The 15,701-nt window shown below is 36.3% G+C and overlaps 3 protein-coding genes across 6 annotated transcripts in view; 1 reads left to right on the forward strand and 2 right to left on the reverse strand.

Moving 5' to 3' along the window:
- The window catches only part of LOC101080836 (olfactory receptor 13C9), a 238,118-nt gene that overhangs the window by 20,228 nt on the left and 202,189 nt on the right, over nt 1-15,701 (reverse strand). The window lies entirely within an intron of this gene.
- LOC101081581 (olfactory receptor 13C7-like) lies at nt 451-1,425 on the forward strand. Its single transcript, XM_023242303.2, has one exon. It carries the CDS (start codon nt 451-453, stop codon nt 1,387-1,389), a length of 939 nt encoding a protein of 312 aa, XP_023098071.2. The 3' UTR covers nt 1,390-1,425.
- On the reverse strand, nt 4,667-8,091 carry LOC111557474 (olfactory receptor 13F1-like). Its single transcript, XM_045042509.1, has one exon. It carries the CDS (start codon nt 7,575-7,577, stop codon nt 6,615-6,617), a length of 963 nt encoding a protein of 320 aa, XP_044898444.1. The 5' UTR covers nt 7,578-8,091; the 3' UTR covers nt 4,667-6,614.

The following is a 15,701-nucleotide window of genomic DNA, read 5'->3' on the forward strand; positions in this document are numbered from 1 at the left end:
CCTGAACTAATAATATTGTTAATGACTTCCATGAAATAAAATCAAATACATAGTTATTTTTAACAGATGAAGCATAAGCTTTCCAAAATGATGATATGCAAAGTGGAGTCTGTAGGTCCAAAGAACAGGAAATAATAGATGTTTGTTCAGATGCAAATAGTTCTTCCCTGCTCAGAACTGTGTATCACTATCTCAGGAAATGGAATACAAGAGCCTATATTTTTAATAAGCTATCAATGTAATTATTACACGTCTTCAATCCCTTCCTATATGTACCAGAAGAGAAATTCAAAACGCTAAACTCAGAGCTCTTAGCACCACTCCAGCTAGTGTGGACACACTTGGTGCCCCTCCCCCAGTGATCTCTCACTGCACATGGTAATATGCACTGACGCGTTATGCTCACATGAAGTTTTCTCTTCTGGATTACTCCAGGTATAGAAAAATAAAATGGACAGGACGAACTGGACAGAGATTGAGTTCATTCTGCAGGGACTTTCTGAGTACCCCAAAGTGGAAAAACTCCTTTTCGTCATATGCTTGATGATGTACCTGGTGATCCTGCTGGGGAACAGCACTTTGATCATACTAATTCTCCTGGATTCCCGCCTCCATACGCCCATGTACTTCTTCCTTGGTAATCTTTCCCTCCTAGACATTTGTTACACATCCTCCTTTACCCCCTCAGTGTTGATTCACTTCCTATCAAAGAAAAAAACCATCTCCTTCACTAGGTGTGTTGTTCAGATGTCTGTCTCCTACACTATGGGGTCCACAGAGTGCGTGCTTCTAGCAGTAATGGCATATGACTGTTATGTGGCCATCTGTAACCCTCTGAGATACCCCATCATCATGAGCAAGGCACTTTGCATTCAGATGGCAGCCCTCTCCTGGGGACTGGGCTTTCTCAATTCACTGACAAAAACTATACTTGCAATACGGTTGCCCTTTTGTGGAAAAAATGTCATTAACCAATTTGTTTGTGAAATATTGACCTTTGTCAAGCTGGCTTGCGCAGATATTTCCTTGAATGAGATTGCTATAATGTTGGGCAATGTAATATTTTTGTTTTCTCCATTATTGTTAATTTGTATCTCCTACATTTTCATCCTTTCTAATGTACTAAGAATCAATTCAGCAGAAGGAAGAAAAAAGGCCTTTTCTACCTGTTCAGCCCACTTAACAGTAGAGACTGTGTTTTATGGGACAATCCTCTTCACATATATGAAGCCAAAGTCCAAAGACTCTGCTTTTGACAAACTGATTACTCTATTCTATGGAGTAGTCACTCCCATGCTCAATCCTATCATCTATAGCCTGAGGAATACAGAGGTGCTTGGAGCTATGAGAAAATTGATGAGGAGACACTGGTTCTGGAGAAAAGGATGAAAAACTTATACCTTTGACTTCATGCACAAAATAAGCTCATAGATTTGAGACAAAAGCTTTTCATATAAAGAGAACAATAAAGATTGTATGTCGAATTACATACAGAATTTAGGAGTTGGAAGAAATGTGAAGACAATAACTTCACCTTTTATGAAAATGACTGTTATAAAAATGTAGACACTACTGGTATAAGAAGGGAGCAAACCTTAAGAAATAAGAAAAATTAAATTAAGCTTTTCCAAGAAAATCCAGTATGTCTTCTTCAACTGATAGGGTTATATCCTGATAAACCTATTGAAAGTTGAAAATATCATTAGGTCAAAAATGTCTTCAATACACCTAATTCACTGAACATCAGAGTTTAGCCTAGCCTACATTGAACATGCACAGAACACTTACATTAGCCTATAATTGGTCAAAACCATCTCATACAAAGAATGCTGCAATAAAGTGTTGAATATTTCATATAACTTATTTGAGTACTGTACTGAAACTTAAAAACAGAATGGTTGTATGGGTATGGGACGGTGGTGAGTGAATCAGCTGTTTACTCTCATGATCATGTGGCTCAGACTGGAAGTCGGGGCCACTGCCACTGCTTCGTGCAACAAGAAATTATCATACCACATGTTACTAGCCCAGGAAAAGACCACATTTCAAATTTTAAAGTATGGTTTCTACTGAATGCATATCATTTTCATATCATCATGAAGACAAAATATCCTAAGTCAAACCATTTTAACGTATGACCATCTGTATGTAGGTCTACTGAACAAGTAAAACACATATTTTTCAGTTCCCTTTCGAGAGAACTACTTGAGTTTTTCTGCTTGTTTGTCTGTTTATTACTGGTTTTTGTTTTAACCAAGGATTTGACCTGACTCCAACCTAATTTTTCAGGTACATATTTCCCCTTCTTCTTCCCTTCCTCATGTTTCTCCCATGTTTGCACATGCTGTGCTACATTCACTATTACTTCTCCAGTTACATCATGTTTTTTACACCTAAAGACAATTGCATATGCCACTTCATCCCCATCATCACATTTCTCTTTCAATGGTAACAGCCTAGCAATCGCATTAAACACAATTCAAGTGTGAGATCTTCCACAAATCCTTTGAAACTCTACTGGGTTAGTTATTCCCTCCTCCATGCTGCCCTGAACTTTATCTCTGTTATGGCTATTTTCCTTTTATACTATAATCATTTGTTCATTTCTGAAATCTACCCAATGGCAGAACTCAATGTTCTCTGTATGAAGTCTAATGTAAAATAAATTTATTTTAGGCAGTAGGCAGTAATTAACTATTGAATAAACATTTTTAAAGAATAGTAAAATATAATCCAAGTGCAATATAATACAGGGAAATATGAGAACTTGAAATTATGTATTATTTCACTGACTAAAGAACATATCCAAAAGCTTTGGGTAAAATATCAGCTAATTTTAAATGCAGACTGATACATTTGATTGATATATATACTGAAGAGGTCATTTGGGCTGGGTAAGGCAAAAATCATATCAGTGTATAATTATTCTGTAATAAGCAATTGCTGGGAAAAATATATCAATTGGATAAATCCTTAGGAATGCTGACAATTTTACTCTTTCAGAAGCAATAGTCTCATTTTAAATATTTCCTTTCAAATAAATCCCCTTGAAATTGCTAGTAAGTAGTAATTGTTTTATTTTTTATGTGATATCATAACATGTATTTATACGTAATACAGGTGAGCTGCCGGGTACAATCCCTGCTTGTTTTGTTCAGCAGGATGTTTGCACCTGATGGAATAAGTAAAATGTCAACATGAAAGGGAGACCCAGTGCAGGTTGTCAGAACCCAGTAGAATCAAGAGGACACCACACAGGGAATGATTCAGCTCAGACAATCAGAGAAAGGGTGAAAGAGAGAGAAAGAGATAGCTTGAGGTATTTTATGCTTATATCCCTAAAAACTACCAGAATGTCAGTTCTAGGTGTATAACACATTCATAGATATTGCTCAATACATTTGAAATCATAGGTAAATTGAAACTAACTGGATCTAGAGTCTAGTCCAAAAAAAAATATCAAAAAAATGACTCTCAAAGTGATAAGGCTATCATCATAGCTAATTGTCAGGTGGTCTTTGGGAATTAGCAAATACGAATTTTTAAATAATTATTATAAATATATTAAATTATTCCCAGACCACCTGGGTGGCTTGAGCGCCCGGCTTCAGTTCAGTTCATGATCTCACGGTTCATGGATACCAGTCCCCTGTCAGGCTCTGTGCTGACAGCTCAGAGCCTGGAGCCTGCTTCAGATTCCGTGTCTCCCTCTCTATCTGCCCTTCTCCCACTCACACTCTGTTTCTCTCTTTCTCTCAAAATTAATATTAAAATTTTTTAAATAAATTATTCCCATTTCATAAACAAGGAAATTAGATTCGGATATTCAAGAAATTGCCTAAGATCAGGGAGCCTGGGTAATTCATTGATTTAAAGGTCCAGCTCTTAACTTTGGCTCAGGACATGATCTCATGGTTTATGGGATCAAGTCCCACACTATGTGTGTGTGTGTGTGTGTGTGTGTGTGTGTGTGTGTGTGTGTGTGTGTGTGTACTGGGGGAGGGGGAGGTGATCAGGGCAATGCCTGTTTGGGATTCTCTCCTTCCCTGTCTCTCTGCCCTCCCCTGTTTGAGGGCATGTGCACACATTCTCCCTCTCTCAAAATAAATGAATAAACATTAAAAAAAAAAGAAATCTCCTAAAATCACTAAGATTATACAGAAGCAAAAAAATGTAAATTTTTAAAATTTAAATTCTAGTTAACTAACATATAGTGTAGTATTGGTTTCAGGAGTAGAATTTAGTGATTCTACTAATTATATATAACACGTAGTGCTCATTCCAACAAGAGCCCTCCTTAATACCCATCACCCATTGAGTCCATCCCCCATCCACCTCCCTTCCAGCAACCCTCAGTTTCTTCTATGTATTTCAGAGTCTCTTATGGTTTGCCTCTCTCTCTGTTTTATCTCATTTTTTTTCTTCTCTTCCCCTATGTTCATCTGTTTTGTTTCTTAAATTCCACATATAGGTGAAATCATATGATATTTATGTTTCTCAGTCTGACTTATTTCGCTTAGCATAACATACTTTAGTTCCAAACACATTGTTGCAAAAGGCAAGATTTCATACTTTCTGATCACCGAGTAGTATTAGTATTCCATTGTGTGTGTGTGTGTGTGTGTGTGTGTGTGTACACCATTCTCTTCTTTATCCATTCATCAGTCAGTGGACATTTGGGATTATCCATAATTTGGCTATTGTTGATAGTGTTGGTAAAAACATTGGGATGCATGTGTTCATCAAATCAGCATTTTGTATCCTTTGGAAAACTTACTCTAGATCCCAAGTGTACTATACTTTCATTTTTACCACAGCTGTGATCAATAACAGGAAAATATAGCCAACTATTTTATAGGCAATTGTCCTAAATTTCTCACTAGACAACATCATCCACACCAAGGGCTCAATTTCCATCTCTGTGCAAAAGATTTCCCAACATATGTATAGCTTTAGACCTGATTTCTTGCCCAGATTTCACAAATCTGTCTTCATCTGTAAATCTAACCATCAATGCACAGCCAACCAGTCAACCGACTTACATCCCTATCTTTGTGAAGTCATCATCCTTAGGCATCTCCTCTCATCCAATCAATGGCTGCATCAGAGTTCTTTACTTACACCAATGGACCAATCATCTTTGATGACTGTTCATTCATATCTGAGAAATCAAATCCAGCCCTACAGCCCTGTAATCCCATATTCATCCTATCTTCTTCATCCGACTGCTTTCAGGATCCAAGGCATCATATCAATTTTATAGACTCTGGTGACAGCTTCATGATAAAAAGCAGTTTTGCACACTGTCCTCACATTTAGTCATCTGGTCCAGAAAGGACATACAAATGTTACAAATACGGATGAGTGTACATTTTTTAATTCCTTGTATATTGTGGTTTATATTATAAGATATATTCATGTATTTCACTACTTCACACCATTTTAGTGGGTTTGGGGTACTGTATATTTTATAATACAAATATATTATGTATTTTGTTTCTAAATGCTTATGGCTTCATTTACACCCTTGAATTAAAGGATATAGGTCTTAGCGGATATCACAATAAAAAAGGGAAGGGCCTTCATAGTTTCACTGAAACATCCTGCGGCTTCTTTGAATTTACTAAATAACATCAACACTCGAAGACCAACAACAAACTGCTAAACTCTCTCATATTTTTTCCAGACTAGCATTCCTCTACCCCATTTCTATTCAGTATACATTTGTGCAGACCTTCTCCATTTGTACATAGACATTCACATCACACACATCCATCTGCATGCACAAATATTTCCACACATGTAAAACATAGTCACACTTTATAGAATATGCAATTACTCCCATTAAATTTAGCAATGCTGAAAAAGAGGTTGTACTAGTTTCCTAACGCTACCACAACAAAATAGCAGAGACTTGATTGGCTGAACAACAGAAATTGACTTGCTCATAGTTCTGGAGGATAGAAGACCAAGATTAAAGTGTTGGCAGATTTGATTTCTTCTGAGGCCTCTCCCTGGCTTTCAGATAGCCGCTTTCTTGCTATGTCCTTGCTTCTGTGTGGGAGCAACACTCGTGTGCTCATGTGTGTCTAAATTTCTTAAATATTTTCTCATAATGACACAACTCGAATTGTATGAGGGCCCACACTGATAGCCTTGCTTTAACTTAATCACCACTTTAAAGACCTTATCTCCAAAAGTAGATACATTCTGAGGTACTGGGGATTAGAGCTTCAACATAAGTTTTGCAGGGACACAACTCAGCCTAAAACAGAGGTTAATAATAAACTATCTAAAAAGTCTACTATAGTTTTTACATTTGTATATTACATGCACATAATTTTGAATACTAACAATACACTAACTTAATGTTTAAAGCTATACTTACATTCTATCACCCAAAACAAAATATTGAAATTTGTCACCATGAGCCCTTTTTATGTGAGATTTCAGATATGCTTATGTAACATATGTCTATATTATCTTAGAGCTTCAGCAGTCAGTCAAGGAGGAAACCTAGGAAATCACACATCTTATTTAAAATGACTGTCTTCCCCTCTTAGTCCAATGTTCTGGTGCGTATTGAACACGTCAATACATCCCTTAGACTAATGTTATGATTTGCTCTGGGGGATTAAAAAAGCACACAGAGGGTTCCTATTCAGCAATTTTTTCACAGCTACTTTTACCTCTTTGTTCCGTAAACTATAAATGATAGGATTCAACATGGGGGTTAATCCAGCATATACCAAAGCCATAAATTTGTCTATTTCCTGTGAATCTACAGCGGAGGGCTTCAGGTACATGGAGAGAGCTGTCCCATAGAACAAAACCACCACAGTCAGGTGGGCTGCGCATGTTGAAAAGGCTTTGCTTCCACCATCCACTGAGCTGATTCTCAGGATGCTGGAGAGAATGAATGCGTAAGAGACACAAATGAGGAGCATCGGCATAGGAAGAAGAAGTACGCTGATCACCAGCATGATCAACTGCACCCTGGAAGTATCCACACAAACTAGTTTCAACACAGCCAGAATTTCACAAGTGAAGTGATTGATGATGCCACTTCCACAGACAGACAGCTGCAGCACAGATACTGTTTCCACCAGGGCGGTGAGGCAGCCTGTCATCCAGGAGCCAGCGGCAATCTGCACACAAGCCCTCTTGTTCATGATGATGGGGTATCTCAGAGGATTGCAGATGGCCACATACCGGTCATACGCCATCGTGGACAGGAGCACACACTCAGTGGAGCCCATGGCAAGAGAAAAGTACATCTGAGTGGCACATCCTGAGAATGAGATGGTGTTTTTCCCTGAAACAAAGTTTGTCAGCATTGGAGTGAGAGCAGAAGAGGTGTACCAGATGTCTAAAAAGGAGAGGTTGCTGAGGAAGAAGTACATGGGTTTGTGTAGGTGGGAATCCAGGATGGTGATGGACATCAGAATGATATTACCCAGCAGGGTGATCAGGTACATCAGCAAGCACAGCACAAATATGATGACCTCAACTTTGGGGTAACGAGTAAACCCCAGGAAAATAAAATTGGAAATGACTGTCAAGTTTGCCTTGACCATTTTATGCCTCTTTGTTTATCTGTAGTAGTGAATAAAAATATACATTGTATATATATGAAAATCAAATTCTACCATCTTTCAAGGGGATTAGTTAGGGGTACTTTAAAAGGATCATTATTCTGGCAATACCATGCTAATTATTCACTCATTCATTCATTTGTTGAATATACTACAAGTCACTGAAGATCTCTTTGAATTACCTTAAAAGCTACTCTTGGGCAGCTCAGAATAAAATATCACACAGTCAAGTAAAGAAAGAAATACAATTAACATCATATAAATACACCCTCGGGTACCATGAGAACACAGAGGGTAAGAATCTTAGCTCTGTGTTAGGAACACTGGTCAGTGAGACATTGTGACACTTAGTTTAATCAAAAAAGGCATTAGACCTGGGGCGCATGGGTGGCTCAGTGGTTGAGCATCAAACCTGGATTTGGCTCAGGTCATGATCCCATGGTCAAGCCCCGCACAGGTTCAGTTCAAGCCCCATGTCAGGCTCCACACTGGCAGTGCAGAGACTGCTTGGGATTCTCTCTCATTCCCTCACTCTCTCATCTCTCATCTGCTCACATTCTCTCTCTCTCTCAAAATGAATAAACAAACTTTAAAAAAAAAATGCATTATACCTAATCGAGTTAAGGACCACAGGAGGTTTGCTGGGGAAAGAAAAAAAAATTGTAAAACGTTCCGTGGAGAAAGGATTTAGTTGCATTTCATAAACCTGCTAATTATGTGCTGTAACACATGGATATGCAGTACACTATAAACAGAAGATAAACCTGTGTCCAATCACTATCGCACTACCTGATTTCCATTTCCAAGAAGGCATTTTTCAATATGGAATCATCCTGAGCCCACGCTTTCTCAGAAACAAACTGATTTTCAAAGTTCACGATTTTATAATGCAATTCTAATTACTTGTGATGTATCTCACAATTAGTCACATATGGGAACATGTTTAAAAACCACTGTCCTATAAGTAGAGTTCAAATGCAATCAATCACACACACTCAAGCCTCACATCCTCATCATTGCCTACTTCTCCAACCTCATCTTCCAACACTCCAGCTCCAGACTCTGGTCTGAAACAACAACCAGCTTGTCATTTCTCATACTTATCATGCCATTTTATATTTTTACGTCTATACCCAACAGTTCATCTACATGCTGTTACCTTTCTCACCAACTCCAGTCTTGTTTTTCATGAATATTTATCCAGTCATCAAAACTGTATGCCACTGTCTCAAGTACAGCTTCGTTCTTTACATATACCTACATTACTCAAGTATATTACACTGAACAATAGCCATATGTGCACATCCCATTGGCTCCCACCCCTGGTACAACTGAGCTTCTCCAGATCTTGTTCCCCATAATACTAGCAAAGAATAACTTACATTCAAGATTTTTAATAACACACCACTCCCTTGAACATGGACAATGTTTGGTACATATTCAAATAAGAACATTTTCACTATTGGTCCCTGTGCCAACTTAAAAGCCTAAGATTTCTCAACTGCTCATTTAGATCTGCACCCTTATCTGTAACATTAAAGAAACCAGTTCATTTAAGAAACAAAGACGATGAGCTCTTAGCTTTAAATATTTGACATAGAGTGAGGTGGGGAAGGCAATGACCATTTGTACTCTTAGGAGAGGTTGAGGTGTTCCCCAATCATCTTCTGTAGGGTTTTAGACCACCGTCCTCTGAGTGTAAGAATTGGACTCTAAATCCAACCATGCTACTTACTGGTGCGCATAATCAGGCAAATCACTTGGCCTCTTTGAAATCAGTTTGTTTGGGTTTTGTTTTTTTTTTTTTTTGTAATCTATACAGGAAGATGACAATTCCTAGATTAACTTACTTTAAAATTCTTTTTCCACCACCCAATTCCATGGCCTCTCTAATATTTCAGAACATCACAAAACATTTATGATTTCATCATCTCCCTGCTTTTCTTTCAGAGCTATACCTGCCTATGCTAACCCAGTGCTGGTTCACACTGGCTCAGATAAAAAACTTAGTACTTCCTCATAATCTATTAAAATGTCAACCTCCAATCCATAGGTGAATAGGAAACACCTGACTGATTATTTCCAGAAAGGTGATTGTTAAAGGTTTCTGCTCTTTAAAGTTCATTTGGGTCAGCACACACCAGGCTTCTACTGAGGGCTTCTCTAGTGGTCTTTCCCCACTCAGCACCCAGTTTTCCTACTCTAGCTCTTGCTCTTCTTGCTTTCTCTTCTTTCTTCACTACTGTCTGGTCTTTTCTTATAAACAAAATAATGATGTCTTTTTCTCATGCAGATCGGGTCCCTATTCTTTCCCTTATCCTTCCTTTACAATGCTTGTAAGAGTCTCACCTATCCTAAGTCATTTTATTGAGATACTTTCCCTAAAATGACTTCAGATGCCAGGGCTAAGATAACCAAATGTTTTCCAACAATCTCTTCCCTTTTCCTTCCCAAATGTCAGAGCCAGAACAAATCAGAGTTTTACCCCAACATTGTAATTTTAAAGTTGATGGATGCTTGAAGGAGTTTAATGACTTGTCTGAGATAAATGAGAAAATCAAAAGCAAATCGAAAACTTCCGTCCCACATTTTGGGCTCATTTCAACTCAATATTTTCCTTATCAACAAGTACTTCTTTTAAAAGTAAATATCTGGTCTCCTATTCTGGTCTCCTGGCCTAGCTGAGACCCATGAATCAGTTTTTTAATCGGAGGATACAGAAAGAGATGGATAAGGTCTGCTCTCATTTACCTCAGCATCTTCCTCTTTGACTAATGTATGCTTCACTATTTAAAGTTGATCTCCAGCATGGTCTTGCTTGGGAATCTTTGTGCAGTGCTGAGCAAAGTAAAAGAATCTGAATTTGGTAATTATGGTAATTCTCCATGAAAACTGTATTAGAGTGGGTTATGCAGAGGTATTTTTATTCAGAAATTTCAATGAAAAAGGATATGGATGCTCTTGGTTTGCAAAAAATCAAGCCAGATCTTTCCTCATTCACAAATTCTCAACATACAGAGCTTTTGGTAAAAATATAAAAATAACTGCCTAAGAAAAATAATGACAAAGATTTTTTTCTGCCAAAATCACCACCTATGCTCTGCTCTCTAAAACTTCCAAAGGGTTATCTTGGATCTAAGACTACTAAAGTCTCCTGTTGCTATTAGGGACTTTCCAACTCCCTTAACAATTTAATGCTGTGATTCTGGAACATAAAGAAGTTAAGAAACTTTCTAGTTCTCCAGGGTTTGATTCTCCAAGTTCCATGTACTAATTGGGAACCAAAAAATGAGGTGAAAAAAATTTTAATTAATTCAAGTTATCTGGGCCCATAAAACACTTGATTGCTGAGCAGGCTTTGTGCAAGTAGAATTGTAGGAGACTATTTGCCTCCTGCATTCCTTCTCCAGATTGCCCTCGAATTACATAGCAAACACTGCAATTAAAAACTATAGAAATGCCTTCCTACAGGGCCTCCGAGCTTGTAAAGTAACTGAATTATTTTCAGAAATCTCTCCAAATATTTCAGTTATATGAAAAACAGAAGACAAAACATCCTTACTGAGCTTTTAAATGGCCACAGAGTAAAGGGAGAACATTGATCAATCAGATAACTGACTACTATCAAATGCCCCTTGAAGACCCAGAGTTTTTAGCACAATGATTGTGATTTTATAAAGATTATATAACAGTCTTTGAAGGAATAGTGCATTGGAATGAGTACCAGACGTAAACCTCAGCTCGACTACTGGTCAGCTAAGTGATCTTATACAATTGTGGTATATTAATTATATTAATGACCCCAATTCTTCACTCTTTCCTAGGCTTGCCTACTCTGATTTGGTCCTACACATGTGGCTTGATTTGATCACTGGAGCATTAAGAAATATAATGCAAGAAGAGACTAGTGAAGCACTTTCACTTAGGTTAGTCCTCTCTTTTCCATCTCTGCTATTATCATGAAAATATGTCCAAGTTATCCAACTGGAGGATAAATGCACATTAAGCAGAACTGAGGTGCCTCAGTTGCCAACAGCCAAGGCCACTTTACATGAGTCAGTCAATCCCCAACAAATGAGTGAGTCCACAATCAGCAAGCCAACTCATAGCTGATTTGAGATATAAAGATAATTTAGTTGAGGTCACATGGATCCAGGCGTCTCATAGACTTGAATAAATGTTTACTTTGGTGTACCACTGAGATTTTATGATTTGTTTATTATGCTGTTTCATTGTAACAATGTAACACTGATGTAGCAATCAATGGTTTCATCGCCTATCCAACACTGACTCACCTGGTCTTTATCCCTCTTAAAAGAGTCATAATTTTATTCATTTGTCTCTCCTATTTTTATCCATAGGGAAAATATCCTGATGAGTCCAAGCTTCCTAACTTACTTTCTAGAACTTTTACATTTTTGCCTTTCATACTGAGATATGCAATCCATCTGGAATTAATTTTTGTGTACGGTATCAGGCAAGGTCAGGATTTATTTTTTACTATGTGTACACTATTTGACTCAATATGATTTTATTGAAAGCTCTCTTCCCCACTGCACTACAGTGTCACTTTTGATATAAACTAATTGACCATATATGTTTGGATCTCTTTTTGGCCTCTTGTACTGTTCCATTAGTCTATTATTCTTATCCTTGCACAAATACTACATTGTCTTTTTAGCTATAGTTCTATATAATAAGATTTGATTTTGGCCCTCTAAATTATTTATTCTTTATGGGTGGGTTAGCTAGTGTTGGCATTTGTATATTTTGGTGTCTGTGTATAAATTTTCACAATAATCTGCTGGAATTTTGATTGAGATAGCCTTGAACCTATATTTCAATTTAGAGAGAATGACATCTTTATACTATTGAATCTTCTAATCCATTAATTTAGGTATTTTTAAATTTCTCTCAATAATGTGTTATTGATTTTTCTTATATAAATGTCTTGTCATATATTTTTATATTTTTGATGCTATTATAAATTTTGCTTTAAATGCTATTTTCTACTTTCTTGTTATCGGTATGTAATGATTTTTCTATGCTAAACTGATATTTAGCAATCTTGGTAAATTCACTTTTTTGCAATTTTTAAAAATGTTTAATTGAAGCATAGTTGACATTAATTCACTTTTTAAGTCCAATAATATAGATCATTTGAGTATCCTACATCATAGAGCATTATTCATAAATAGTGACAGATTTGTTTTCATTATTTATATCATTTATCATTACTTTTAGTACTGGTTATGAATTCTGGTACTTAGAGTAACATATTCAGGAGTTGAGACATATAAGGTAAAATGAGAGAATTTTATTTGAAAAATGTATTGGTGCCTGAAAATGGCTAAGGACTATTTAAAACTAGGTTTTAGGTTCCTTAAAAATTAAGATTCCTCTTATAATACAAACAAGAAAATTGTAGACGACACAAAATATTTCTAGTTCCAAAATACAATTATAAATATAAAGTCCATTTTCTTAGTACTGGGTGTAAATGAGCTCCCAGAAATCCTATAAAATGTATTTCTAATGATTTTAGTGAGACAAAACAGAAGAGAATAAAAATAAGTAAAAATATGTTACTCTGATGTCTAATAAATGTAAAGCAAATTAACAAATTTCCAAGTAAATTGTGGAAAACAATTTAGGACACCCTAAACAGCATGGCATGATCTGCCCAGAGATTGTTAATTAATCAATTCCAGATGGGTTGTGTATCTCAGTATGAAAGGTAAAAATATAAAGGTTCTAGAAAGTAAGGTAAGGAGGCTTGGACTACCAGGATATTTTGTTACTTTCTTTACAAGACAGAATGAAAACTGGTTTCAGATTTTTAAAACTCAGTTAAAATTATGAATTTATAATATTGTAATTACTAAAAGAATCTGATTTATTTGGAGTCTATTCAAATATGAAATGCTGATTATCCTTGTTCTATGTAGCTATATAATATTAAACTTTTTCATTCTAGTATAGTATTATTTTTATAACTTTTTGTTCATCTCCACTTATAAGGCATTACATAATTTTTCTTCTCATCCAAGCTAGGACACCTGACAATGAAAGTGAACTATTACTAATTACACCAGGGAAACTCTGCTAAGTAGCCTCGTTCTGAGCAAATAAGACATATAGTCACCATTCCAAGGTTGATTCTATTAGGGCCATCATGTTCCAAAGACACAAGATGTTTGACTAGAAAAACAAAAACCAAAACCAAAACAAAACAAACAAAACAAACAAACAAAACTGGCATTACGCTTTGTTTGTGCCCTAGCTGACAGCAACTACTTAAGTTTTGGCCTGAACCTGATGTCTTCCAAGGTCCAGAAGCAAGTACATGGAGTCATGCTTCTCTGGGACTAAGGATGATAACAAATGTAAGATATAATTCTTAAATGAGAAACAGTGAACCCTATTAACATAACAGGTGACCAGAGCCTAGGGGAGAGACGGATGATAAGGAATCTTTATGTAAGCTCATGGTGGAGGTTAGATAGAGTGAGATCTGAAGTCTAATTAGGGTTATTCTTTTTTCCTTTTCTTCATTGTCATTCCTTTGTATCGTCCTCAAATCTTCAGTTAGTAAATAGAAGCCCAGAGCTAGCTATAGTTCAGGGAATGAAGGGAATGTAAATCCATGCATGGGATGACACAAACTGGATCAAAATGACATCAGCATTGATGACATTGAAGAACAGGCAGAAATGACTGGTCCTGAAGCCTAAATAGTGGTATGAAACAAGAGATCAGCCACAACCAGTAGTCTCTAAACACTTTCATTTAGTCACCCTTCAGTTATTCTGTCCCCCTCTGAATAGCACATCATTCTCTCCTAAGAAAGCCAACTAAACTTTACAAATTGCTAGTCTATCTGCCCCCTAAGCATTTTCCAAAGAAGGGCCAATCTGCAATATGGTGGTTCTACTTTCTGGGCAGCTGCACAATGACCAAGTCTAAATCCAACAAAGTCAGGAAACCATGAATCAGTGAAACGACTCTGATGCCATGTTTTAAAATCTTATTTTGTATAAACTGGGTTCTAGCCAGCTTCTCACTGATCATGATGATGAAAGAAAGTAATGCAAAGGAGTGACAAACAGTATATATATATATATATATATATATATATATATATATATATACACAGTATATATATGATATACATATATGACTGTTCTGGAAAGAAATTCCCAAGAACTCCATCTTGGGAATAAATATGTTTGATGTAAATCAGGCTGTGAACCTGTTATACAAAACCTCTATTGTGGTTTGTCAGTCAAATCTTTCACTACCTCCTTGAGTATGCTGACAGCTCGTGGTTTTAGACAAATGTTGGCTCAGTATATCCTAACAGCTTTGCATATTGGAGAAATTTAAAACATTTTATCCCCCTTATAGTTTCAGAAAGTACACCATTACAAGAAGTCACTCAGGTCTTAGGTCTTTTTGTTGTTGCTGTCGTTCATTCGTTCGTTCGTTCGTTAGTTAGATAGATATAGGATCTTGGAAGGATCATGAACTTGTGGTTCTCTCAAATTTCTTGAAGGACATTCCCAGAAAATAATTATTTACTACTATTATTACTAAGAAAAATAAAAGATTCAAGGAGACAGAGATAGAAGTAGAATGACAATGGAATAAAGGAGGCCTTTCTTTTGTGATGTAGTATCCTATAAAATGCTCACTGCTGCCTCTTTCTGAACTATAAGGGGAAAATGAATCTCTATTTTACAATTAAAAGTAAACACAATATTTTTAAAAAATTAAAAGGTTAAAAAAACAATAAAAATTTAAAATCTAAATAAAAATCAGCAATTCAATAACGTAGAATTTTAAGCAGTGTTTAAAAAGCTGAAGCAATCAAACAAGAGTAAAACCAAGTGGCCTAATATCTTAAAGTTTTCTAAAATTCTAAAAGAATCATTAGCTATTATTTCAAAAAATCAGCTTTTAGTTTCATTTATCTGTTTTGGTTTCTTTGGATTCTATATCATTTAGTTCCTCTAATGTTTATTATTTCCCTTATGCTGGCTTTGGGCTTTATTTCCTGTTCCTTTTCTAGCTTCTTTCTTTCTAGTTATAAGATTAGGTTATGTA

This window comes from Felis catus, chromosome D4, assembly GCF_018350175.1.
Source record: "Felis catus isolate Fca126 chromosome D4, F.catus_Fca126_mat1.0, whole genome shotgun sequence".
Taxonomy (NCBI): domain Eukaryota; kingdom Metazoa; phylum Chordata; class Mammalia; order Carnivora; family Felidae; genus Felis; species Felis catus.

Bases quoted from the DNA above. Each gene is read 5' to 3' on its own strand.
- LOC111557474 (XM_045042509.1), bottom strand. From the start codon at position 7,577: ATGGTCAAGGCAAACTTGACAGTCATTTCCAATTTTATTTTCCTGGGG.
- LOC101081581 (XM_023242303.2), top strand. From the start codon at position 451: ATGGACAGGACGAACTGGACAGAGATTGAGTTCATTCTGCAGGGACTT.